Source organism: Uloborus diversus, chromosome 4, assembly GCF_026930045.1.
Source record: "Uloborus diversus isolate 005 chromosome 4, Udiv.v.3.1, whole genome shotgun sequence".
NCBI classification, from domain to species: Eukaryota; Metazoa; Arthropoda; class Arachnida; order Araneae; family Uloboridae; genus Uloborus; species Uloborus diversus.
The window spans coordinates 122,392,980-122,419,612 of NC_072734.1; the positions used below are offsets into that span (position 1 = coordinate 122,392,980).

General features: G+C 32.2%; 1 protein-coding gene across 1 annotated transcript in view; it reads right to left on the reverse strand.

The window, feature by feature from the left end:
• The window catches only part of LOC129220301 (nucleolar protein 8-like), a 45,314-nt gene extending 26,572 nt beyond the window's left edge, over positions 1-18,742 (reverse strand). Inside the window, exons 1-4 of the mRNA XM_054854699.1 lie at positions 18,500-18,742; positions 10,288-10,407; positions 10,063-10,147; positions 909-1,005 (exon numbers count right to left, since the gene is read on the reverse strand). Coding sequence (XP_054710674.1) covers positions 909-1,005; positions 10,063-10,147; positions 10,288-10,407; positions 18,500-18,616 — 419 coding nt within the window. The 5' untranslated portion in view covers positions 18,617-18,742. The remainder of the gene's footprint in view (positions 1-908; positions 1,006-10,062; positions 10,148-10,287; positions 10,408-18,499) is intronic.
• Between the last annotated feature and the right edge of the window lie 7,891 nt (positions 18,743-26,633).

A 26,633-nucleotide genomic window follows, 5' to 3' on the forward strand; every position in this document is an offset into this window, starting at 1 on the left:
CCAGGCAAAAGAAATGAATTGGTTTTAATCGTTTCGTCACGTTAATATTGCACACCCCAGCACAGCAATATCACGGGCGGGAGAAATGGAGGTCGAAACCCCAGCCCTTCATTTTCACGGGAGCCAGAGAGAAGGGATTAAAGGAAGATATTTCCAGGCAATCTGCAGAAAATTCCGCTTCTTTGATTGGCAACCCCACTTTATGTCCCTTATGTACATCAGCAGACTGTTTGCAGACAACATTGGAAAGGGGGGGGGGAGGGGCGGAGGGGTTCTCTTGGCAATTTTATTTTGTTCTTCCTTGCCTTTTTTTTCCCCTCAACCACAAAAATTTTCTGAAGACATTCTGTAACAATGTTGTACTGTTTCTGTCATGAAAAATCTGAGTATATCTTCACACTAGTAGCTAAAAATATTTTAGAACATCAGATACTCAGCAATAAGTTATTCATCTTCTTTGAGTGTTCTGTTATTGTTTAAACTGAGAAATGACTTGCCAGTAGATGGAAACGAAGTAATACACAAAACTTTGAGCAAAACTAGGTCAAACTTAATTTTATAAACACCCAAATTGTTCACTGCACAAAAGCATGAAAAGTTTTATTATGTCACACAAAACATTTGCAATGAAATAGACTTTTTGACATGAAAAATTTTCTAGAAACAAACAGTAAACAATTTCCATTCTGGAAAATCTTCCTAGCGCATCACTACCTCACCTCAGCTCTTGTTTTCCCAAAACTACTCCCGACAATCTCAAGCAGTTGGCATGTCTATGAAAACTTAATCCATTAAAAATCATTAATTTCATTTAAAATGTTACAGTAATTTATAAAAAATATTTACATCTTTGACTAACAATGAGGAAAATATAAATAGGCACAGGCATATAATAAAAATACACTAACTTGGAAATGAACTTTTCTGCAGAAACACTATGATTGACTTGATGTCCTAAAACTGATTCTAAAATTTTGAGATTGTTTGTTCGTTCTTCATTTTTATCTAAAAACAAAATAAAATATACAGCACACTCAAATGCATAACAATAATCATTGCTTACATGCATTGAATCGATTACATTTGAATAAACAGTGAACCTTGGAAAATACAATGTTGTTGTAATAAGATTTTCAACAAAAATGGCATATGAGTGCCAGAGTACACAGAGCAACTTTGCAGTGTAAGAGAAGCACTACATGAACAAAATAGTTAATTTGACAAAACACAAAAATTTTTACCAATGTTCATTTTTTCAAAACAATTGAGCATGTTCAGGACTGAAACCCTAAGTTTTGAAATCAAAACTAAGCACTTAAAAAGCACCTTTAAAAACAAAAAATCTTAGCGCCCAAATACAAAACTGCTTAACAATTTGTAAGTAGGAAAATTATTTAAAACTAGTGGTAAACGCAAGGCTTTGGCTTGTGCCCATGTTACGGTTCCACGTTATGATAATTTCGTAATTTACTTGTCCATCTTATGATATTTTTGTTCTTAAAATTGGAATAGAAAAAGAACCACATCGAATTTTCGAAAAATCGCTTCGAGGTGCACACCCCCCTGCTACAAAACTAACTTTGTGCCAAATTTCATGAAAATCGGCTGAACGGTCAAGGTGCTATGCGCGTCACAGAGATCCTAACAAACAGACAGAGATCCGGACAAAGATCCTGTCAGACAGAGAGACTTTCAGCTTTATTATTAGTGAAGATTGGTGTAGTCCTGCACAAAGTACACTAAAACCTCGAATATTCAACTGATTGGAACTGGTAGTACCTTAGACATCAGAAATCTTGGTTAAAAGAAACAGTATAAATGCTAGTCATGATTTAGAATTAAAAATTTTTAGAATTCAAGACAACGGAATGTTTTGTTTTTAATGATAAAAAAACAACAACATATGAGCCTTTTTATTTTGAAAGTGGGTCTTTTTCTATTATTGGAAGAGATATTAAAGGAGGGATTTTCAATAATCAGTTTCATTTATAAAAAGCTAAAACTTACCAACTATTGACATTCTGATTTATTTATTTATTTTCGGGGGGAGGGGGGGGGGGGGCTCTCAATCTTTTGCGGTCCAACCTTGGACTCAATCCGACATTAAGAATAAAGTGTGAGCTTCTGAATGAAAAGTCATCTTAGATGACTTTTCATTAAGAAGCTCACACTTCTCTGCATTGAAAGAGGTGTTCCTTGTAACACCGAAACAATAATTTGCAATTTTTTGTGCTTCAAAACGCTGGATTACTGATTATTTTAATTTTCAGCACAAGGGTATTTATTCGTTATAGAGAGATTATATCCCTCTCCTTTACACAGAACTGTTATTTCCAAAATTTTGCTCCATCACTAACATCATTTCTTGATGCTAACATACTTAGACTATCTCTAAATTGTTTGCGAGGTCAAAGAGAGCCAAAATTTGCATTTTTATGGATTTAATTTTCGAAGCTTTTCTAGGGGAGAGTTCCATTTTCCCATGCTCCTCCACTAATGCCACAAAAGATAACTGAATTTTGCGTTTTAGGACCTCAATTCGGAAAATTTTTCAACGGAGATTAGCTTATTCACCCTTATCCCTTAATTTTTCTAAAATCGGCCTAAATGGCTTTTTTGGGGGCTTCAATTGCAACCGATTTCTGATTGGACTTCCCCCCTCCGACTAATATCGTGATGATAGCTTAAAATGAAGTTTTGGGAGGAAGTGCTCACGAAGTTCCATTTCCTTCTCTAATACGTCCAAAATTAGCTTAAAAATGGATTTTTAGAGCTTCAATGACAAAATATTTCCAGGAAGAGAAAAAATTAATTGGTTTTAATCGTTTCATCATGTTAATAATGCACACCCCAGTATGGCAATATCACGGGCGGGAGAAATGGAGGTTGAAACCCCAGCCTGTCATTCTCATGGGAGCGAGAGGGAAGGGGTTAATGTCAGCAAACATTGCCTAAAATTGCATTTTTTGGCTTGATAGTAGAAGAGCACCCACCCCATCTTCTAATTTCTCAACATATAACGGCAGAATATTTTGGTGTCAAAACTTCAGTTAAAAAAATCATTTTTGGTCAGCACCCAAACTCCAACTTTTCTTCTTACGTCATCAAAAGTAACCTAAAATGAGTTTTTAAACCCTAATTAAAAAAAAAAATTATTCATAAATTTCAACTTTGAAACATTTTCAAGGGGAGATTCCTAAAACCATTTCTCTCACCTTACGTCTTCAAAGATAGTGTATAACTGAGTTTTTAAAACTTCATTTAAAAAAAATTTCTGGGGAGTTAGTCCAAAAACTTTGGATGGCCCCGCCCAAAATGATTGGCTAGATTCGCCACTGGTAGAACTCTAACTATCCAAACTCCGACTATCCGAATCACTCTCAGAAATTAAAATTTATATATATTCGAAGAAAATTGGACTTAACTATATGTGTTTTATAAATGTATAAAATAAACATGCATGCTTTTTTTGATTTGAGTATATTTCCCTTATTTAAGAATATTGTTTAAAGTGTCATTACAACTCCAAGGACAATTCCGACTCAATAAGGTGCATAACTTGAAGGAAAAATTAGTTGACTTGACCAAAAATGTTGAATAAAAATCTTGCATATATTAAGTGTTTAAGTTAGTAATATTTCTAAGTAAATTGCTGAAAATCAAGGTGAGTAGGTAAAGTAGTGCATGGGATCCACAGTTAAAATTCCTGCCCCCCCCCCCCCAACACACTCATTTTCAAAAGTTAGCTATTCCAGGATTACTGTGACTAGAGGAATCTAAGACCTAGCTCAGGACATTAAAAACACTCCAAAAGACTTAGCTTAAAATTTAATTGCTTATTGTTAATTAAAAGCTCTTTTTTGTTAATTTTTTTCTCTTATTTTTAAAATACACATAGTAATTAATTGAGATGCACTTTTTCTTCCGGAAAAAATCCAACTATCCTAATTTCTGATTATCCAAATAAGGTTTGGTTCCACTTATTCAGATAGTTGGAGCTCTACTGTACTCTCCAGTTAACATTTTATAATCCCTATGGATTTTATGGTATGAAACTTTTTTAAACGAGCTGATGTGTGCATCACATGACTTCCTTTTACGCCAATTTAACGATAATAGTGCCTTGGAGTAAGCAAAGAAACACTTTTAAGATTTTTACCCCAAGTTTGTTTTGAACTGAAGCAAAAAAAAAAAAAAATTTTATACAGATTAACATTATAATGTGGTTCAATGGTTACAACTCTAAATATTGCCAATAGTGGCCAAAATGAAACCAGATTTCAAAAAAGAGAAAAAACGCCAAATTTGTCGCCAAGTTGGCAAAAAACCTTGGCGACCAAAAGTTTGGCGATATATCTCCAAGTGTTTGCCAAATTATAATACCACTTGAGCTTGCATTGAAATTAACAATGATTCCCCCCCCCCCCCAAAAAAAAAGGTGTAAAAAAACACCCTTTGGAACATCCGAATGCAACTAGACCCTACTAGGAGTCTACATACCAAATTTCAACTTTCTAGGACATACCCTTTTGGTGTTATGAGAAATACATTGGCACATACATACATCACGAGAAAACTTGTTGTAACTAACTCGGGATCACCAAAATGGATATTTTGGGTGTCTATATGTTCTTAGGCATATATCCACCTGTGGTTGGGTTGGGAAAAAAAACTAAATATTCATTCATGGATGAGCAAAATAGAAATTAAGGCCGATTTTTGGGTAAAATTTTTTTCGTGAATACAATACTTCCTTTACTTTGTAAAAGGAAGTAAAAATGAACCTCAAAGTGGTGCCGTCAAACAGGGTGAAAAAATTCCATACAGGGTGGCTTAGTGCCATCCTGGATATTTGAACACAAGAGCTACCAGTGGTGAACTACCATGGGTGAAATGCCCGGATAAAAGTGGATAGTTCTGGAAATGGCCTAACACCTCTGATGTTTTATAGCACAAAAAGAAACAAATCCAGAAGAAGATTGCCCCTCCTGGAGCTGTACCAAATGTTGATCAATTTCAGATGATTCTAACTCCTGATTGACTGGAGAGATATACGCCTACTCTTTAAAATTAGTTTCTTTACTAAAGGGCAGTTTTTCATACGCAATATCTTTATTTTAAAATTTGAAGGTACACCCATAAAAAATTGACTTAAACAGCAAAAATGAAGAGGAAATTAATTGTGAAGATTGAGAAGTTTTTGATGGATTTAAGGAGAGAAAACATGGATGGTACTTAGTCACCCTCCTATGCGGGATGAAAAAGTGCCAAAAAAAGAAAACTTCCCTCCATGAAAACTTAGAATTGTTTTTAGTATGTGAAAAGAAAGCTAAAACGTGTGCTTACAATGAATTAAATAATCAACTTGATTAGTGAAGAGTATGAGAAGAAATGACACAAAAAATTCAAAAAGTGGCACATAATCACCCCATTTGTTGGAAAGCTGCAGATGAAGGATCATAGGTTTGATCTGTAATTACCATTAAGCTCAATTTTGTTTTCAAAAATGGACATGCCCAACTTTCAAAAGAAATGGCTCATATATAAAGTTTTTTTACAGCTCGACAAATTTGAAAAGAAAAACAATTACCTGGTAGTATTTTCTTGTGTGTGTGTGTGTGTGTACTCGATTAAATACTAAAAACTGCAATCACAAAAATAACACTCATCTCAAGAAAATGGTTACATTAATTTGATAATATTTACTCTCATTTAGTTTTTTATTCATTAACAGGGGTCGAAGTAGTCCTATATATCCTATATTTCCTATATTTTCAAAAAAAGCATCAAAACCGTCCTATATTTCCTATATTTTTCGAAAATGTCCTATATTTCCTATATTCTAGTTTTTTACCCTATATATCTTTTAAAAAGAACAGTAAATAAACTTTCTGACATCGGATTTTTCGCTTAAAGTACGTGCCCAAACGAATCTCAAATTAAAGAACGAAACTGACTAAATCTTGCAAGAGCTTGCATTGCTTTCGCTCATTGGCTACAGCAATGTGACGTCACTATAGTGTGAAGTTTCGAGAACTAAGTCTGAAGTGATTTTAGAATTTTGCGTTGGGGGGGGGGGGGGGGCAACAGCTGTTTGTTTTGTTTTATATCATGGTTTTCGTTTTTGTTGGTATATTTTTGTGTTCAGTGCATTTTCTGAACGGAATGTTCTAATATTCTTTTTGCAATCTTTTCCTTTTGTAAATTTTGGGATCGTGGAATGTTAGTTCCTTTTGATGTTAAAAAGTAGTTTGTTGTAATAAGTGGAATTATAATGGCGAAATTGCATTGCTTAACAAAATTTCGTGTGGAGTGGTTGGACCAAGAGGACATTAATGGTACAAATTTTGGTGCATGGTGCACTAAAGGAAAATATGATTTTACTGCTTTTTGCCATTTTTGCAACAGTTCAGTGCCTATAAGCAATACTAGATTTTCGCAATTGAGGCAGCATGCTAAAACATTCAAACATAAACAAAACTCTGAAAAACGTCAGAAGGATCCTTCTCAAGCTCTGTTTGTTCTTATTACAGTGGTAAAGGGTTCAGTTTAAATATAAAATCAAAGAATAGTGGAATTAGTACTTGGGTCATGAGGGAGGAAGAAATAATAAAATTATCTTTGTTCCAATTTTGTTTAGTTATTTAGTCTTTAAAGTACACTGTTTTTTCAAAAAATATTCTTTCATATACTGGAAAGTCATTTCAGATGTAAGTTTTAATTTTGTTTGAGTCTTTTTTTTAAACAAAATCATTGATAAGAATAACTAAATAATATATGATAAGTATTATTTCTTTTTTCATAGCAAAATTATTCGTATAATGTGTCCTATATTTGTCCTATATTTTTTGTGGAAAATGTCCTATATGTGACAAGTCGATCACTTCTACCCCTGCATTAATTAGGCATTTAAAAAACGAATCACTCACAAGCATGATGTTCAGATGCAAAATGATTTCAAAAAAGGTTCATAACCAAATGAGATTTGCAACAGAAAGAGCAAATAGAAGAAAGTTATGAAACCCAAATTTCTATTGCGAGGGATACCAATCCCCCTTCGCCCCCAACAGCATTGAGTATCAAAGACAGACGAGAAAATTTGATAAAAGGGTGATTCCACCATCAGATTATTTTAATTTGGTGTAAATTTTTATATGTTTACATGTGGTTTCAAGGTCCTCCATATGCAAAATTTTGAGGAGGGGGGGGGGGGCTCAAAAATTTTCCTCATGGTTTAGCAGAACATTTTACCTATGGAAACCAATTTCAGTACAGATTAGACATAATAAAATTTGATATTTTTAATAACTTACTCATTAATGGCTGGAAAAGAGATTTTTTAATCATTTTTACAAAGAAAAAAGCACTAAAAGCAAGGAATTTCTCATTTCAAAAGGGGGGCTTGAGCCCCCGTGCCCCCCTATATGGGCACCCTTGTGTGGATAAAGCCATCCAATTATGACGGCGGTGCCGGATCTTCATTTTTTCCGAGCTGGTGCAACTAGAAACTGCCGCCATTACCCATCTACAGTCAAATTTTCATATTGAGTTTTAACAGAAAAAGCACAGATATGGGGTGAATTTGCCACTTAAAATTTACCGTCGAGAGCAAGGGTCCCCGGCTAGACTTAGCATTAGTTTCAAAAATAAACAAGTAGTAGGACATTCAAAAGAAAATCAGATTTTTGCAAGAAACAGCTCTTTAACTTGTTCAGGGTGGCGACAGGAACTGTGAAAAAAAGTTCCCTGACTTTTCCCTGATTTCCCTGATTAAGTTCACCAAATTTCCCTGATTTACGTTACCAATGATAATGGTTTTCTTTCTTTGCTCTACTTGAAATCCATTGTATGTTTGTATAAAATGCAGTACTTTAAACGTTTTAAGTTGTGTAAAGTTGTTGAACTAAAGGTATATTTTTAAAAAATGCTACTTTTTTAATAAGATGGTTAAAAAAAACATATCAAGTCATTTTTTTGGGGGAAAAAACCCCCTACAAAATAGAATATTAAATTTTTCTACAATGGAAAGATTATAGAGAATTAAAAAAAAAAACTTTACTTCCAGAAACCACTGCATAAGAATTTTAAGAAACTATTAAAATCACTCTTAAAAACATATGTGTATTTATGATAGAACTAAAAAGTAATTGAAATTATTTTGAACTAAATTTTCAAACAGTATAATAATTGTTGCAAGAATAACAAGCAATAGTGAAATAATAGAAGTAATGTAGTTATTCTTACATAACTAATTGACATATTTATGCAAAACAGGTGAAACCATTTGACATCCATTCATATGGAGCTTTTTACTAATCAAGAACATAGATTTTAATGAATGAATACAGCATTTTAACAATAAAAAAATAAAGATATTTACTTAAGTTACTTAGTTAACTCTATTTCAAATGATTTCAGTATGTAATGAAAAAAAAAAATCTTACATCGCTTTTGTAACAAACAACTTTGAAATGCAAGGGGGAAAAAAGAAATAAAAAAGCAATTAGTTAATTTCAAAATATATAAAAGAAGAATACAACTTGGTTATAAAATAAAAGAATCACTTAAGTCCGAAGAAAAGAAAACCTTTATAATCTGCGGTGATAGCAAATAATATAACGGCAAAAAACAAAGTTTTTTTTATTGAAAGTTCAATTTTATCAATCAAATTAAAAACAGGAAGAAGTAATAATTTTTAAGCTTTTATAGTATTAATTCAAAAACCAAAGATTTCTTCTTGAAATTCTGATTACAGTATGCTAATTACTTCGAGACAATGGAATAAAGGCAAAGGAGCTAAGGCATTAATGAAGGCTTCCTCTTTGCCTGTATGGTTGTTTATTTTACGTAGCATTGAAAGCGTAAAAGGAAATTTTAAGCTAGGTAAAATAAACAACCTAACAGACACAGAAACAATCTTAGGAAGTTCATCCTGTGGGGAATAAGTAAGATTCAATACTTTGACGTTGAGGGAAAAAAATGCACAAATATGCGGCACCTCATTAATTTTACTTTTTTTTGAGCAGATAATTGGCGGAAAATGCGTAGGGAATTAAAATACTTAATTTTGTAAAGCAAAAAAAATTTTTTTCCTTCATAAAATCAATTTTCCCTGATTTTTTGTTATTTTTTCAAAATTCCCTGATATTTCCCTGACTTTTCCCTGATTAATAAAGTTCCCTGACTTTTCCCTGATCTCCCTGATTTCCCTGATCTGTCGCCACCCTGTTGTTTCAAAAATAATACGATCAAACAAATCATTTCCACAGAGCAACAGTAAGATATCTAATCCCGGGAATAACAGTAAGACATCCTACTGTAGCTTTGAGGCAACAAAAGGTAAGAAAAAAATTTTCTTGCAGAAGAATGCAGTTTCAGACGTGAATTCTCAAAAAGAAAAAAATTGTGTACTACATCTTTTGAAATGAATTATATAATGTATAGATTAGTCATGTGCAGGACAAAATGTCTTTTTCCGTAGAATTACAAAAAAAGTGGATTTGGCTCAAAACCATAAAGCTATTTAAGTTAAACAGTATTAAGAGGCTGTCTGCTGCTTATATGGAACTGGACTTTAAAAGAAATTTGATTTATTCATCATTTGACATCTCATTTCATAAAGTCTCTCCCTTGCCCCATGTTCAGAGGGGAAGGAAAAAAAATAGAATTTCTTATATTAGAGAAGCCTATTTTCAGAGAAAAAAAAAGGTCTGTTGAAAAAGAATGTTTGGAAAAGTACAGGAGTGAAACCAACCTAGCTACAGTGGGGCAGCTCCGATAAGTTAAACTCCGGCTTTACCAACGTGTATCTCTGATTCCGGTAATAAGGAAGGGTGATTGGAGCTGAGTTGAGGTAGGTTACTTTGGTAGTAGTTTTTCAAAAATATTCCAACTCAAATCCATGCCAATAACACATTTCTTTTTCACTAAACTCGCCAAAAAGAGGTAAACATTTTCAAAGTTATAGTTCAACTAACCAGAGCCACGCTATAAAAGAAAAATCCTAAAAAGTGGTACAGAACAGCACATATTCAAGAAGAGTCTATGAAAATGTTTTAATACCAGTATCTTCAACTGTTTCTTCTTCGTCTTTGAATCTTTCATCCAATTTAAACCTGTCAGAAAAATCAGAACTCATCTCCAGCAACTGAAAAACATTTTGAATAAATTATTAAATTGGTGAAAAACTATATGGAAAAAAATGTATTTTGAAACCAAAGTCAAGAATTATATTTTCAAAATGCATGTTTACAAAAAGGAGAATAAAAATAATAGTGTAAATCATACATTACGACCATGTTTCCCTTCAAACTGAGGCTTAATGTTAAAGTCAGTTTCATACTTCTCATCTTCACTGTCAGAATCAAATAGTTTTACTTTTTTATCAACATGACTTGTGTTTTGATCCTAAAAATAAAAATTCATAATAAATTTTGTCATTTCATTGGAAAGGAAAGAATTATAAAGCAATGCATATGATTCACCCGTTTGGAGCATAAGCTTGTAAGGAACGTATTTCAAGGAAAGAAAAATGTTTTGTTTTGTTATAATGCTACTTATTTCATCAAAATCAATCAAATAAAACAGAAAAGGTTGGAAATAACCAAAAATATACACTGGTAAAGGTCAAAGAAGGACAGAGAATAGCCTTTTTTTGGGGGGTGGGGGTGGGGTATGCTCAAGAACATAGTCGTAAAGTGAACAAATTTTTATTTTAAAATTAATCGGGTGTCAATCAAAACCACCAAAGCTGACAGGAATAGGGCGCCAAGTAGGGGGTAAAATTCATTAATGAATTTCGTATGAAATAAAAGAAAATATTATTTCAAGTATTTACTTAAAAATAGTTTTAAATGAATTTAAAAAATACCGCTAAAACTTTCTTTCAATCATAAAGTATTTCAACATAATATATTATTGTAGCGCCTAGTGTACGTAAGACAGAGAGACTCATAAGAGGGGAGTTACTGTGTAGACAGCACCATTGAAAATTTAAAATCACAATCAAACATCATAAAACTAGAAAAATAAAATATAACTTCACATACAAGTTTATTAGAAAAGAACTTAAGATGGCTTCTTACTATGGTCACTGCTCATTTTCCTTTATATTTTTCCATAAAGACCTGGTTCATTTCATTTAAATAACTTTTTATACCAATTAATTTATGTTGACCGATAATAAAACATTTCAACAACAAAGGAACAAGAAAAAAAAAACATTTAATAAAAGTTTATGACAATGAGGTAATATTAATCATGATCTACTTATTTAATTGAAACATACACATTGCAAATACAGAAATTTAAAAAAAAAAAAAACAAGGAAAATGGTTGAATATACATTCACCCGTATCTAACATAATAAGTGAATTTTAAACAACTCACATGATATACAATTATATTTAAAATGCTTTAATTTACAAATTATCAATACTGCATTTTCTCTCATATGAAATGGCAGTGTAAATTATAACTGTAGCATGTAGCATCTTAAAATGTTTTCAATAAGCTGTATCACTTCATTTTGATGTTTAATTGATAAATTTTCTACAAAATATAATTCAAGTAACAGTGCTCTTTCCTTCAGTTTACCTTTCTATTTTCTGAATTTGCTCTTTTGGATTCTCATATTAAATGTATGTTCAGCAGTATACTTATTTTTTCCTTACCTTTTAAGAATCCAAATTCCTCTTTAAATTAGATTCATTTATTTTTTTAGGTTTTCTTTATATAGAACGAAGTGTAAAAAACATTGCTAAATTTGCGGTGCAATTTTGCAGCCTTAATAGAAATCAGGGTTGGCAAGTTTTTGCCGGGGTGGAAAAAACCACGGTTTTTACCGCCTGGCAAAAATAGGTTTTTGCCAGTTTTTGCCCAAGTGGCAAAAATAGATTTTGTTTTCACAACTTACGGACAGTTTTTTTTCCTTTTTATATAAAAGTAAAAGCATGAAAAGATTTTGATAAAATTTTAATTCAATTATTTTCATAGTTTAGAAAAATTTTAAGGTTTAACTTACTTTTAAACTTATGGAGCATTTTTACTTTTAAACATTAACATAAAATTTCAGTTAGAAACATCTAAGACAAATAATGAACTTACAATGAAAATGTAATTAGCTTGTTTTTTTACAGAATACTAAATATCTGTATAAAGTATACTTAATCAAGATGCAACTATAAAATAAAAGAAATAAAAGTTGGCTCATTCTGAAAAAATTGTTTTAGCAAACATTTAAAATCTTAAGTTTTCCAATCCCAACATTTGTTTTTAATTTATTTTTCACCTTATAAATTAGAAGTAACATGGAGAGACATAACTGAAATATTAAAGTGCATTATTTATATTATATTGTCACTATTTCAAGATTAACAATATAATGCTACTTTATTTGCAATTAGTTTTTTGCCGTTTTTTCCATTTTTGCCGGTTTTTTCCATTTTTGCCATGGTTCTTTCCACTGTTCCGGAAAAAATACCTTTTTGCCGGCAAAAAACCCAACCCTGATAGAAATAAATTTAATATGTTTAGTTATTCAAAGTTGTAAATGGAAATGAATACTAAATTAAGTAAGTTTTAAACAATATCAGTCATTTTAAAATCATAGTAGAAATTAATTGACATCAAAAATGTTCTTGTATAGATCATGATAGGAAGAGAATAAATGATAAAGGAATGGGGAAAATTCATCGCCAGATGGCAATAGAGTAGACCATTGGCGTCATCAGATAAAATTCATTGGGGGGAGGGAACCAATTTTATCACATGGGTCGTTCCATGATCATGTATGTGACATTTAAAAAAAAAATCAACAAAATAATTTTTTTAAATGGATTGAAACTAAATATTTTCATGATTTTTTTTTATTTGATAAGAGTATCCTACTACATTTATATACAAATTTTTTCATACACATTGCATGAATTAATTAGGTGCAAGATAATTAAATTGTATCTATCATGTATGTGACAATTTTTGGAAGTCCCTTTCCACTTTGAAACTTTCACAATTAATTTCAGCAAATGTACAAAGATTTCAATGTTTAACTTTTTTGTTTACTTAACATCTAAGCTGAAGTTAATAAAAAGTTTTTTTACGCTTCTTCAGGTCCAGGTACATTTAAAATAAAAATAAAAACCAGGTATCATGTTTGTGACATGGCAATCATGTGTGTGAGAGTACGAAATTAATGCAATATTTTAAGCATAGCTTTGCTTATATAAGTTCTTTATCTGTAGGAACTACAAAATTATTTTTGACACACATGATTTTAAGATAGAACATAATTAATTTGTATTAACTAAGGTTAATTTTACAGTTTCGTGTCTACCCAAATTGTGTATTGACAGGCTCATTGAACATTACAAATCTATCAGAAATTGTAGGCATTGGCAAGACTTTCACAATATCACTTCTAGAGACTTGATATTGTTCAGCATTCTCTACATAAGAAAAGCTTGTTGCTGATACTTACTTTAGATATGAGATAGTTAAGTCATGATTTTCATCTTCAGGAATTGAAACTTGACATACAAAATTTTGCTACGTTTTTGACATTCGTTTGTTATCTACTTCTAAATATTTCAAAATGAATGCGGTTTCATTACAGCCATAATTAGTGTAGAAATGCAATTCAGAATTTTCAAAAATAATTGCAGGAGTACTTTGTACTCCTTTCACCTCCTGTGCTCTTGACCACTCTATAGCTTCAGATTTTTCATTGATTTGATGTTGCATTATTGACAGAACTGTGATATTAGGCATAACTTTAGCAGCCACTCTCGAAAAATCTAAAGCTGTTTGGACTGTTTCTCGTCTGGCCATAACCTCCGCACGCACTTTTACTTTTGCTGACTCACCAGTACCATCGACAACTCCTTTGTCATGAGAAATGGCAGTATATTTCCAGCCTATGTTATGAAATTTTCCTCGGAATTTTAAATTTAGTTCATGTAGTAAATATGCCATGTACCGATTCTAAAATTCACTCAATGGGCCATTGGTCCAAATTATTAGTTTTGATCTATTATTAGCTGGAATTACATTTAGGAGGTTGGTTAAAAACACTGCAACAGTGTTTTTACTTTTATCATTAGTGTCTGATACAATAAGAAAACACAGGGTAATTTGTGCATCAAAAAATGCTGCAGTAAACAAAGTAACAGAGCTCCGACTCCATAATGCTGACAGCACCTCTACTTGCTACTCACACCCATAATTCATCGCAAAATCTAATTGAAGAACTAAACCATGCTTTTTGTCGTTCTCGAATGCTGATGCTTGGATTCGCTTAATGCGAATATATTCTTGAAATTGTTGAAGAGCAGTTTTAAAATCATTCAGTATCACTTTAAGGACAAATTAAATGTTGCCAGACCTCAAAAATTATTTATTATTCAACAGTAAGTACAATTTTTTAATATATTTTCTAAAAGGAGCAATTTTAAATTTAATTTTAATTGACTTTACCTTCATTATGTACACTGTCACATACATGATAGCTTGTATCTCTGTAAACTAATCTTCTGAAAAATTTGTAAAAATTTATTTGACATAATGTGACCAATTGTGCTTTGCAAAGAGTAATAAAAAAATTTGCTTTACAAATGGCATACTTATAAGAATAAGATCAAGTCTTTATCATGTATGTGACATATAAATTTAATGTCTGCCATGGACATTGATTTAGCCAAAATCAATTCAATGAATGTTAATTTTTTAAGTGTTATTTAATGTGTAACAACTTACTAATATTAGTTTACAGTATTAAAATGATTAAAAATAATCATTATTAAGTAAAATTTTTTAAAGATGAAACTTGAATACCTGAAATATGATCATTTTTAAGAAACCAAATTTGAAGCATTTAAGGCTGAAATATTTTTGTACATAAATAAAAACAACACCATTGGAAAGAGCATGTTTTTGACATACAAAAATGATTGTTACAAATTAAAAAAATATAAGAAATTTTTTTTTGCTCTGGTTTCATTTTTCGTGGAACGGTCCACATTGTTAATTTAAAGTTGCTTCAAAAAATAAGTAATATATATATATATATATATATATATATATATATATATATATTGAAAACATACTACAAAGGAAAAAAATAGAATGGAATAAATTAAATAAGATGAAGCTTCCACTGCTGAGGAGTACTGGCTTCATCTATGTTATTTATTATATGTTTTGTATCCTTGTCTGCTTGTTGTTTATGCATGTTTATATATATATAAATATATATAAACATGCATAACTGTGTATATATATATAAATATATATATATATACACAGCTGAACCTCCTTCAACCGCCAACACCCCAACCTTAGTGACGGGGCAAAAGAGTGGCCAATTAACAAGTTTTACCCAAACTTGCATAAATGCATGTTTTCATGAAAAAATATTTGAAGGCATGTATTTTCCTTTCCAAAAGAAGTTTAAAAAATAACAGCCATTGGATTTCCAGCAGTGCGTCATGGCTCATGGACAATTCTTTGGCTACCTTTTTTTTTTCTTTTTACAGAACTTGAAAAACATTTATCTATAGGCAGGGTTCGATCAAGACAAAGTGGTGCCCAGGTCCTAGTTCGATTTCGTGCTCCACTCACAATAAAACCTGCACATTATCAAAGTACAAGTTTCAAAAAAAAAAGAGTAGAAATAAATAAATTTTTGGTACCCTTAAATTATGGTGACTAGGTCCACTGAGCACAGGACCTTGTATTAATCATGCCCTGACAATAAACTGATGGCTTGTGAATCGGTATTTATTCTTAAACTCACAAATTAGAATTTTTTCATGCACGCTAACGGTTTGTTTCCGGCATCTTAGCAGTAAGAAGTAAAAGAACATGATGTTATAGAATGTTGATACAAAATTATTTGCTGAAGACTGCACACGGTGTCAAATAAAAAGTTAAGCCTCAGCACCCTCCCCCGCTGAGCAGAACAGAAAAGGGGGTATAGAACAGGGTTTGTGATTTTTTTTTATTTATTAGAAAAAAATAAAAAAAGTCGGATTTTTTTAAACTCAAATCGAATTTTTTTGATTTTAATCAGATTTTTTACAATTCTTCAAAAACTTGGGGGTATTAATTATTTTAAATTTAATAACATAATATATTTCATACTATAGATGAAAAAGCAACTTTTTAGCTAGGTTCCCCTCCTCCCCCCCAGCTGTAACCACCAATCCTTCAACTATAATTCTAGGAAACAGTAATGCCACTATTTCCTAGAATTATAATTTTCATACTTTTTAGAAGAAAAGAGTCTTAAAATTTGGCGGTTTTCTATGTTTATCAGCTTAGAGTCAACAAAAGTTCTGAAATTGATTCAATTGTTTAATTGGGATAAAAAAGGCAAAAAAAAAAAAAAAACCCTTGATAATAAAGCAATCTGAACTAATGAATCCATTCAGCTTACTTTTAAAAATAGGAAAAGTAATTTAAATATTTAATATTTTTTAAAGATTTATTAATATGTTATATTGTTTAGATAAGATGTGATTTTGTTTTACGCTTTGCTAAAAGATAAGGTTTCCATCATCATTTACATTTTTAGTGTAAAATAATATGTTGAACAATAATTTTTACTTTACTATGGCATATTTGTTATGGTGCAGGAGAAAAACTGCAAATTTTTAATTTTGTTCTGAACAACTAATTTTGGAGTAAAAGCAATATTGAAAGAGTTTGAAAACCTGTTACCCACACAGAAAGAGGGATCTATGTAGTTTTGCCAAATGGAGTTAAGAATTGTATAATGCAGCATTGTTAAAGTTAGAGCCACACATTCTAAAAATGCAAAATTAATTTATAAAAACAAAAGCAACTGATTTTAATCAATGATTTTGCTAAAAAAATCACTTGATTTAAATCATGATTTTAATCACAATTTAAATCAAGCTAATTTAAGTCAACAAACCCTGGTAAAGAATGAATGCTTTTGTAGCTGAGTAGTGACATGTCAAAATGAAAAGGTTGAAAAAAGTGGGGGAGCAGATAAGATTCCGTTAAAATTGGTGGAAATGTTGGGAACAATACTCCTTGGCAACTGAGTGCAGCAGGGGGCAGATTAAACAGAAAAAAAAAAAAATAATAAGAGAGCTGGACAATTACGTAGTGGCTAATGTAGGTGCATTTGTATGGGGCATTAGTGGAGGGTATGTGTGACATTCATGATTTTCCTCTGCAGCTCCTCTTGGACATTCACTCTCCTAAATGGCTCACTGCCAAGTTTGAATTGTTTGACATGGTCTCTCAAGATGGTGGTTAAAATAGCAATATTATCATATCGAGAATGCAGTTTGGCTTGAAAATCAGTGGCGGTTGGCGGTTTAAGAAGCGAATTTGTATTGCATTCCTATACTGAACATTTTTTCACCACATTTCTTGTTGAACTAAGAAGGTGGAGGTTTAACAAGGTTAGACTGTATATATATATATATTAAGGTGTTCCAATAAACAAAAAGTCGAATTTTCAAGTCGCACACCTTCTTATATTTTTTTTTTTAGGTCAAAACAATTAAAAAAAGTTTCATATCATTTGAACAACGGCAACTCATGCCAAATTGCAGCAAAAAGTGTAAAGCAATCCTGTGTACTAAGCCAAATCATAAAAAAAAAAATAAATAAATAAATAAAAAAAATTGGAAGATCAAAGTTTTATGTTGATAAACCATTGCCCTTGTAGCCTCACATGTACCCAGGGGGGATACAGGATTTCATTTAAGGGGGGGGGGGGTCATGCTCTAGAATATAGTCTAACCTGCTCTAGACCAGTGTTCGAACCAGCCAACACAATACATAAATACTCCGAAAATCTAATAAAAATTAAATGTTTTATGAACATGATGAATTTATTTATTGATTATAGGGGTAATAGTGGAATCAAGCAAAAAATTCTGAAGACTGTGAAATTTTTTGAAACTATGCGGAAGCTCGAGGTCATAACTAGGAAAACTAGTTGTTTTCGTAGTTGTTAAACCAAGTACCAAGTCACTGGCGACTGTCGTTGTTAAATTTGTAGAAGTCTATTCACAAACTTATAGGTTTAATGATTGAAATCTCAACTTAAGGTGAATACACTGAGAAGTTTGGTATAAAATCAATTGCCTGCAGGTTCAAGTGGAAAACCAAAAAAAAAAAAAACAGCATTAGACAAAAAAAAAAAAAAAAAAAGAGTTTTAAGATTTCAAAAAGGTATAAAAATAATTTAAATTCTTAAAATTTTTTTAAAATATTTCTGAAAGTTTTCAAACATTTTTAAATAACTGGCAGAGAGAAGACTGATCTCACCAGCGTCTCAAGTACGGAGTGGGATTATACATTTGGTTAGCACGATTATATTCCAGATAGAATTTCATTCAATTGGCTTCCAGAACTTTAAAACTATGATTTTTCAAAATTATTTTAGTTACAACTGCTTCTCAAAATAATTATAAACTCTTAAAATAGATCCTTCCTATGCAATAGACTATTGTTAACTTACATCAAAAATCACGTGAGTTCCAGCAGAACTTTTTTGAAATGTTCGATTTCTTTTCCATTGTTTAACAGCATTTAATCTCTTTTCATTGGCTAATTTCCGCTTTTCTTCCAAGTTCATGTTAAATTTGTATCTAAACTAACCAGCATGCACAATGAAAATTATTTGTTTACTGTTTACAGCACAACAATTTATAGTTGCCAATCTTTACCGCATAAAAAAATGCACATTTCTCTCTCTCTCTCTCTCTTTTTTTAGGCTGCGTTCGGAAATAATCCATCGGTTACACCGCGTGGTTGCCAATGAATTAGCAGAGTTACTCTGTGGTCTACCGGTGAGGTTCGTCGAACGCAAGTTCTGTGACGTTCGTGATCTCGCATGGATCTCGCTAAGGACCCTATATATACATTTCGGATCGATTTTGGTGGCACCAAGGCGACCGATCCTTATCAGGGTGTGTTAAGCTAGAGTAATCGGTGTACCGTGATTAACCAGACAGAATTATTAGTTGCAACAAACCCATGTCTGCGTAACTGCATTGCGGGGAAGGATTTTAACCAAAAGTGAACCTGTTTAACCACTGACGTCATTAGGGCATTGAGCAACCAGTTAATCACTGGTTGTTGATCACATGACAAATAATGACATCAGCTCCAATGCTTTAGCGTTCGCTGACGTCAATAGCTGTCACGCGATGAATCATCGGTTGCTACCGATTGATCTTGTCAAACGCAAGCGATTACGTTGCGATTGCATTCCGAAGAACGGACTCTAGACAGTTAACAGCGCCACGTAGCAACGCTTTGAAGAAACAAGTATTCTTCTGAATTTCAGTGATTGTAATAGCCGGCATATACCGCAGCATGAATCGATCTACAACCAGTACAAAACACCACCGTCCATAGACTAATAATAAGAGTAGACCGAGCTATGGCAACCCTTTTGCTGCTCATAAACCAAACCATGTGACTGGTGGATATCCTAGCAACAGCGGGCGTTGATCGAAGCAGACGATCAACGCGAGCGAGAAATAAAATAAATAGAATTGATGGAATACGGAAGAATGAGCCTTTATGAAATCCTATTTGTAAATTTGTTATTCTAAGTTGTAAATATTTTGTTAATATAGTGAGTTTTTCGTTTAGATAGTACTGTGCATTTTCTTTAGTCAATTTCAATAACTCTCTAAGCAATTAAAGATGCAAACGCCCAAAAAGAATCGGCAAACGGTAAGATTTTTACATACAATTTCAATTTAAGATACCGATTAGTACATTTTTGCGTTAACCCAAAACGTTTACGCCATTCCGTTCACGCCAACGCTGACGTAGGATTTCCAAATGAAATAAAAGTTACTGAAAACTGTGATCAAAAACTAATTACGAATGTCAAAATAATGCATAACTAAAAGAAAAACAGTTCAATCTCTGCACCTGGAAAAAAAAATATATAATGAAAACACATTACGTCTTAAAATACATGTCGAGCGCAAAACTATAGATAATGTTGCCATCTAGCAACCATGCTGAGAAAGTTTTCGCCAAGCCTTTCCACTAGTCACATGATGTATCCATGAACCAATTTTTTTCATCAGCAAGTCTGAGAAAGCTCGGTCTACTCTTATTATTAGTCTATGCCACCGTCCGTTAAATACAGCTAAATCCAGCCGCCATATTTGAAAAAGGTTGCTAGATTCTTTTGTTTATCGCCATATTTGGCAATAAGCAAAATGAAGCAATTCTTTTGATACAATCGTTACGGATCAAGTTAAGTTACTTCATTAATGGTGTACAGTTAAGAAAAAAAAACATTTAACAAAAACAATTTTTTATTTTTAATGATTTAAATATATTAGTTTATAATTGAACTTAAGAACCATTCCTAAATTGTGTTTTATTCATCCAATTCGTTTTAATTAATTTAAAAATATTTTTAATGTTACATAAGAGGCAAATATGGAAAATTATTTTTAAAAAATCGAATTGTACCACGTTTGAAAAGCAAGCACTAATAAGCCACAAACAAACAAACAACACAGTTTAAATGCAGTTACTTGTTTTATTATAACTTCACCGTGAAATTTGGTTATATGTTAGTTGATTAATATACTTATGGTAGTCATATAGGGTCATAAACTTTTCATACAGGGACTCGAATAACTCATTGGAGCTATCTGTACAAAGTCCCCCCCCCCCCCAAAAAAAAAGAGACACCATAAATGAAAGAAAAAAGACTCCTTTAAATACTCCTCAACCCCCCGAAAAAAAATCAACGGCAAAGTTTCTTCCATGATCTGCAGGGGTGCCCTTTCCTTCAAGAGTGTGATACCCCTCCCCCCAAGAACGAAACCAAAATAACCTGTAAAGAAAATTTTAATGGCAGCGCAGTTCTGTCCCATGAATCCCCCCCCCCAACACATACAACCACGCTCGTCATATGGGTGATCAGGGATTCAATTGCCCTTTTCCCCTGGATTTTTTAAATGTTTCTGAAATTGGGCATTTTTGTACGAATTTGGTGGGTTTTTTTTTTTTTTAAATTAAATGCATTGCGCACAATCTGACTGATTCGAGCACTTATAATGTAAGTTTCTAGAATGGAGGGGGGGGACATTATCCCCCTCCCTCCATTCCAGAAAATTTGAAATGGCGGGCCTTTGGGACAAAAGACACATTGCTACAAACTTACGTACATGCTTACATAATAAAGTGCTCGAATCAGTCAGAGCATGCATAAATCAAGGGCGGATCCAACTTCTGTTTTTAGAGGGGGTTATTCAGAAAAGGGGGGAGGGGTCGTCTCACATATATTGCTCTTCTTGAGCTCAAATGGGGGGGGGGGGGTACCCGTCCCCATCTGGAGCCGTTCCTTAATAAAATTTGCAATGGATAGCAAATTTGCGTATTCTATACTTTGTTTAATATAAATTTCTCATTTCAGTACGAAGATAACTTTTCTGTTTTAATCAGATCAGTTTTTTTTTTTTTTTTTGATGCATTTATTTCTTTGTTTTTTCGAAGCCCAGTGCAAATGAAATGCTAGAAAAAATTTTCGTTAGTAAACTCCTAAAATCCCATAGTTAAAAAAAAATCGCAAAACAAAATTTTGAACAGGCATCTCGTTTACAGGACCAATCTGTGAGCTCAAGGCCAAATTGCAACTGTTATTCCCTCCCCCGCCCCCCTCCTCGACTGCCTGCATACATAGACATTTGTATGTGTAATTTTGCGGAGTAACTAAGAAAATATTTCCATTTTAAATTAGTAATAAAAAAGAAAGCTTCGATTATTATGAAAGGGCGTTTATTAAATACCTTCAATAAAGCAATGACATTTTTTCTGGTGGCTGGGCAGCTTAATTTTAAATATAGTCAAATTTTTCCCAATATTTACTAACGAAAATAATTTCAGGTATATAAATTAGTATCAAAGTCTCAAAAATCATATTCATCATACCAACATAAAGGTAGTGTTTGTTGAAAAAATTTCATCATTCTCTAACTTTCCGGTTTTGTCTCCACTTATTTAACAGATGCTCTTAACATGTGAAATCTACATTTTTAAATTAAAATGTAGCTTTTTTTCTTTTTCATATATTCAAAACTAGGGAATAGAAACGCGGTTCGTCGTTTTCCGAAAAGTTTCACTTTTGGTTTCGATTCTATCCCATAGCGCAGGTGTTCCCAAACTTTTTCGATTCGCGGCAGCCTTAGAAGAAATATAATTTTCCGAGGCATCCCAGTCTTTATTCATCATATATATGTGTACGAATGTTATCGTGGGCACTTCGTGGCATCTTTTCGCAGATTAATCGGTAAAAATCGGCTGAAAAAAATAGTTAAAGTGGCCGCTGACCGATATGCTATTGCATTGTCGCATCTCTACTCCGCACCAGCAAAAAATGACGTTGATATTCCATTTAAATTCTTGAGTCACTAGAAAAATAAATAAATAAATAAAAACTTATATTTAAAATTTTCTCTCTCCATAAGGGAGAAAATGAATAAAATACACGACATATAAATCCGCAAAATGGGGGAGGAAATCAATAAAATATTTGTTAACTAATTAGTCTCTTTCATTTCTATTTAACTATATTATACTTTATCCTTTATTTTGCGGCCTCTTGACAGAATGTACTACACCGATCCCTTCCATTTTGGTGGAACTTAGAAATATCAATCATGAATTTTAATCTCTTTTTGATATTTTCAATTTGGCCCAGGTTCCATAGTTGTGGTACAGCCATAAAAATATATTACTTTTTTCAATTTTTCAGAAAATTTGAAGTGATAAACAAATGTTACACAACAGTTTTTAATTTTAATCTATACATTGTCTTTATCAATAAAAGTATTAATTTGAAATTAAACCCTGCCAATGTTTGGAAAATAAACAAAATCTGGAAAACTAAGAAATTACAACAGAGAAAGCGAAAATGAGTGAGCTCTATTTACAATTCATGTATTGATTTAAAAAAGGGAAAAGCATATCCTCTAATATATATAAATAAGCATGTCCTTGATGAACATTGCCTGACTGAGACAATTTCTCCCACTCATCAATTAGTCAGAAACTAATGCTTAGTTTCTCTAATTAAAATTTCATTATACCTTTTATTAGTGTTCATTTTCAAAAGAGAAACATATCCTCTGTAATATATAAATATACAAACAATTGATGAACTGTATGTCTGAGACAGTTTCTTCTACTCATATTTAATCAAACATAACTGAACTAATGCTTATCTGCTACATTAGCAACCAGACTTCACCTGATTAAAATGGTCCCTCCCCTTTCTGGCTTCTTTATAGCAAAAATAAAGTTTATAAATTGATGTAACTTTATCACACTTGTAAGATATCACACAGAAGTAGCAAATTTGAGGGTTTGCAAAAATATAACTATTTAGTCGAAAAAACTAAATATAGACACATAGACTTGGATATAAGAATTTTATTTATAGCTACAAAAAATATAGGCACCATTTCAAAATATGTAATCTTTACTTTGTGATTAATGAAACAGAAATTTGATACATGGTTATAAACAAAACTCTTTTAATAAAGTTGATTTAATCTTGCTAAGCAGGTGGTGCAGTTGATGCCATTATTTTTTTCAAAAGCATCTTTACTTTTAACATGAAGCCTTAGGATAACCATATAGCAATACAAAAATCTTCGGTTTTCCCTTTGGCCCAGATCAGGGATTATGTGGGTTAATGACATCAGCTTTGATTACTAGACTACATGGAATGCAGCTGAGTCCCTGACCCTAGAGGCACCCTTGGGTAAGATATCAGGACATGAAAAAAATAGCAATGAGGTATCAAGGAAAAGGGATTACTTGTGATGATGACTCACTGAGCAAAGCATGGGATGTTCAAAGAAGCTCCCACACCTGGAGTAAAATTGCTTTATACATTTCTATAAAGGTTGTGTAAAGTGAGAGAGAGAGGTTTTTAAAGAAGTGATATGAGAAAAAAAAAAAAACCTTTATTTATAAAAAAACACACACACACACATACAAAAAAAGTTTAGTTGTGCCAGTCATTGGAAATTAAGGGGTTCAATGACACTAATTCCCCACACTTTTGGTTACACTTCATTATGTTTAGTGAAAATATATAATACATTCAAATCTCAGACTGGTTCAAACTTCAAGCTATGGGAAGTTACCACAGCCCCTCAAGGAATATTTGAGATATTGAGAGTTGATTGTATAACACAAATAAAAAAATGTGTTCCAGAATTTATTCCAGACAATTGAAGACCTCAGTGATCGTTAGTGGTGACCAGGGCTTGTTAAATATATCCATGGTTAAAGTACAAGTTTCAATGCCAAACTGATACTTTTGGGACTGCTGGATCAGGGGTTGCTTGGCTCCTGGTCTGAATCAAAAAACCAGAACTGTCTTCAAGGCCTCATGGCCTACAACTGGTTAATCTCCATGTTGTAGTAAGTATGGGGACCCTGGAATGTTGAGAGAGAGAGAGAGAGAATCCCATTCTTCAGTTGATTCAGTAGCTACTCTTCAGGCTCGGAAAAAACCGAAAAGCACAAGCAGAGTTAATGGCAGCAAATGAAGCCAATTCCCTCTACAATGTGCCATTCAGTCGGGAATTTCCAGCCTCTGCAACTGAACACCTGAAATAGTTCTTGGACTCTGGGAAGAAAAAACAATTTAATTTAAAAGCAACAATATTATACAATGTTAATGGACACAATACTGTTTTTCATCCTGTTCAGAAAAATAATATATTTTATTTCTCAACATGTTTGTAATTAAAATATTTTGTCAATAGGTACAATAGTAAAATAGCTGTTATCAATAGCTTATTTGCTATTACTTTTTTTGTCATCTATTACACCAAGGTGTAACCATGTATTATATAAAAAATTTACTTAGCTATGATTGCTTCATAATAGAGATTATATCAAGAATAGAAGCAAGACACATTCATACGAAAGATTATTCAAGAATTAAATGCATTGCCTGTGTATTACAAGAAAATTCTCTAAATATAGTATGGCACAAAACCAATTCAAGTTGAGAATCAAGTTTCATAACAGTCTGGGAGTAACCCAAGTTTCCAATTACACAGATTAACAATAGAGAATAGCATCCATAAGAAAGTAACAATTTTAAAGATCAAACATACCCACACTTCCGTTGATTCAGTAATTACTCTTCAAGCTCGGAAAAAACCGAAAAGCATAAGCAGAGGAAACGGCAGCAAATGAAACCAATTCCCTCTACTATGTGCCATTCAGTCAGGAATTTTCAGCCTCTGCAACTGGACACCAGAAACAGTTTTTAGACTCTGGGGAGGAAAAACTTAATTTAAAATTTGAATGCAACACTATAACAATGCTATTGGAATGGCATACAATAGTTCTAAATAGGTATCCATCCTATTCAGGAAATAATTAGTATATTTTGCTTCTCAACATGTTATTAATTAAAATATTCTTCAACAGGTACAATAGTAAACTAGCTGTTATCAATAGCTTATTCTCTTTAACTCTTTTTTTGTAGTATATTACACTAAGGTGCGACCATCTATTATAAAAAAAAATACTTCAGCTATGATTGCTTCATAATATTACATCAAGAATAGAAGTAAGACAAATTCATAAAAAGTATTATTCAAGAATTGAATGCACGACCTGCTTATTACAGGAAAATTCTCAAATTATAGTATGATACAAAACCAATTCAAGTTGAGGATCAAGTTTCATAACAGCCTAGGAATAATTACACAAATAAACAATATAGAATAGTTTCAAAAAGTAGAACTGTAATACATTAAAATAGATTGGACATCTTTCTGTGAATGGAGAAAAAATCTCAAGAATAAAAACAAATATCAAGTAGTAAAAATCCTCAACATATAAGCACTTTAACCTGGAGCGTTTGTTGCTGCTCACAGCTACTGCACCCCACATGATACTTTGATTTAAATACTTCAGTATTTATCCTTAAGCATGTGACAATATCTGGAACTGGCAAGAAAATCAAATCTGCATGTTATTTTTCTGAAAGTCATGAAGCAATTCAGCAATAAAAGCATGATTGACAGATCGTTTAAAGGATGATGAGTGAATTATTTAATTTGAGATTTCCGTTACACAGAATTCTATTAAATAGCAGAAGCTAGAAGGAAAAAAATGATTGTTTGATAACTGTTTTATAATTCAAAAAGGTAAGAATCTGCATCAGATGAATATACTCCTGTTTAAAAACATAATTGGTCAATAGGTACCTGCATTTTGAAAAAGAAAAATGCATAAATTATTTTTCTTCTAGAAAATACCATATTTTGCTCCTGTCTGTAACTTTGCAATTTTACTCAAATGAAACAGATACACTATATAGGAAGCTAAATATAATAACTATTGCAGAAATAGTTATTAGTTAACAGAGAAATCACATTTCGTCTAACGAGCAAAGTATTAAGTTCATAGCAAGAAATTATTGAAATCAAATCCTTATTACTTCATATCCATAATAACGACGTTCATCATTGAGCGAAACCGTTTTGTAAGATACTATTAAGATGCATTTCTTTAGAAATTAGTTGATTTAATATGAAATCTACACTGAATTACAAGTCGTTATCTAAGTTTACTTATGC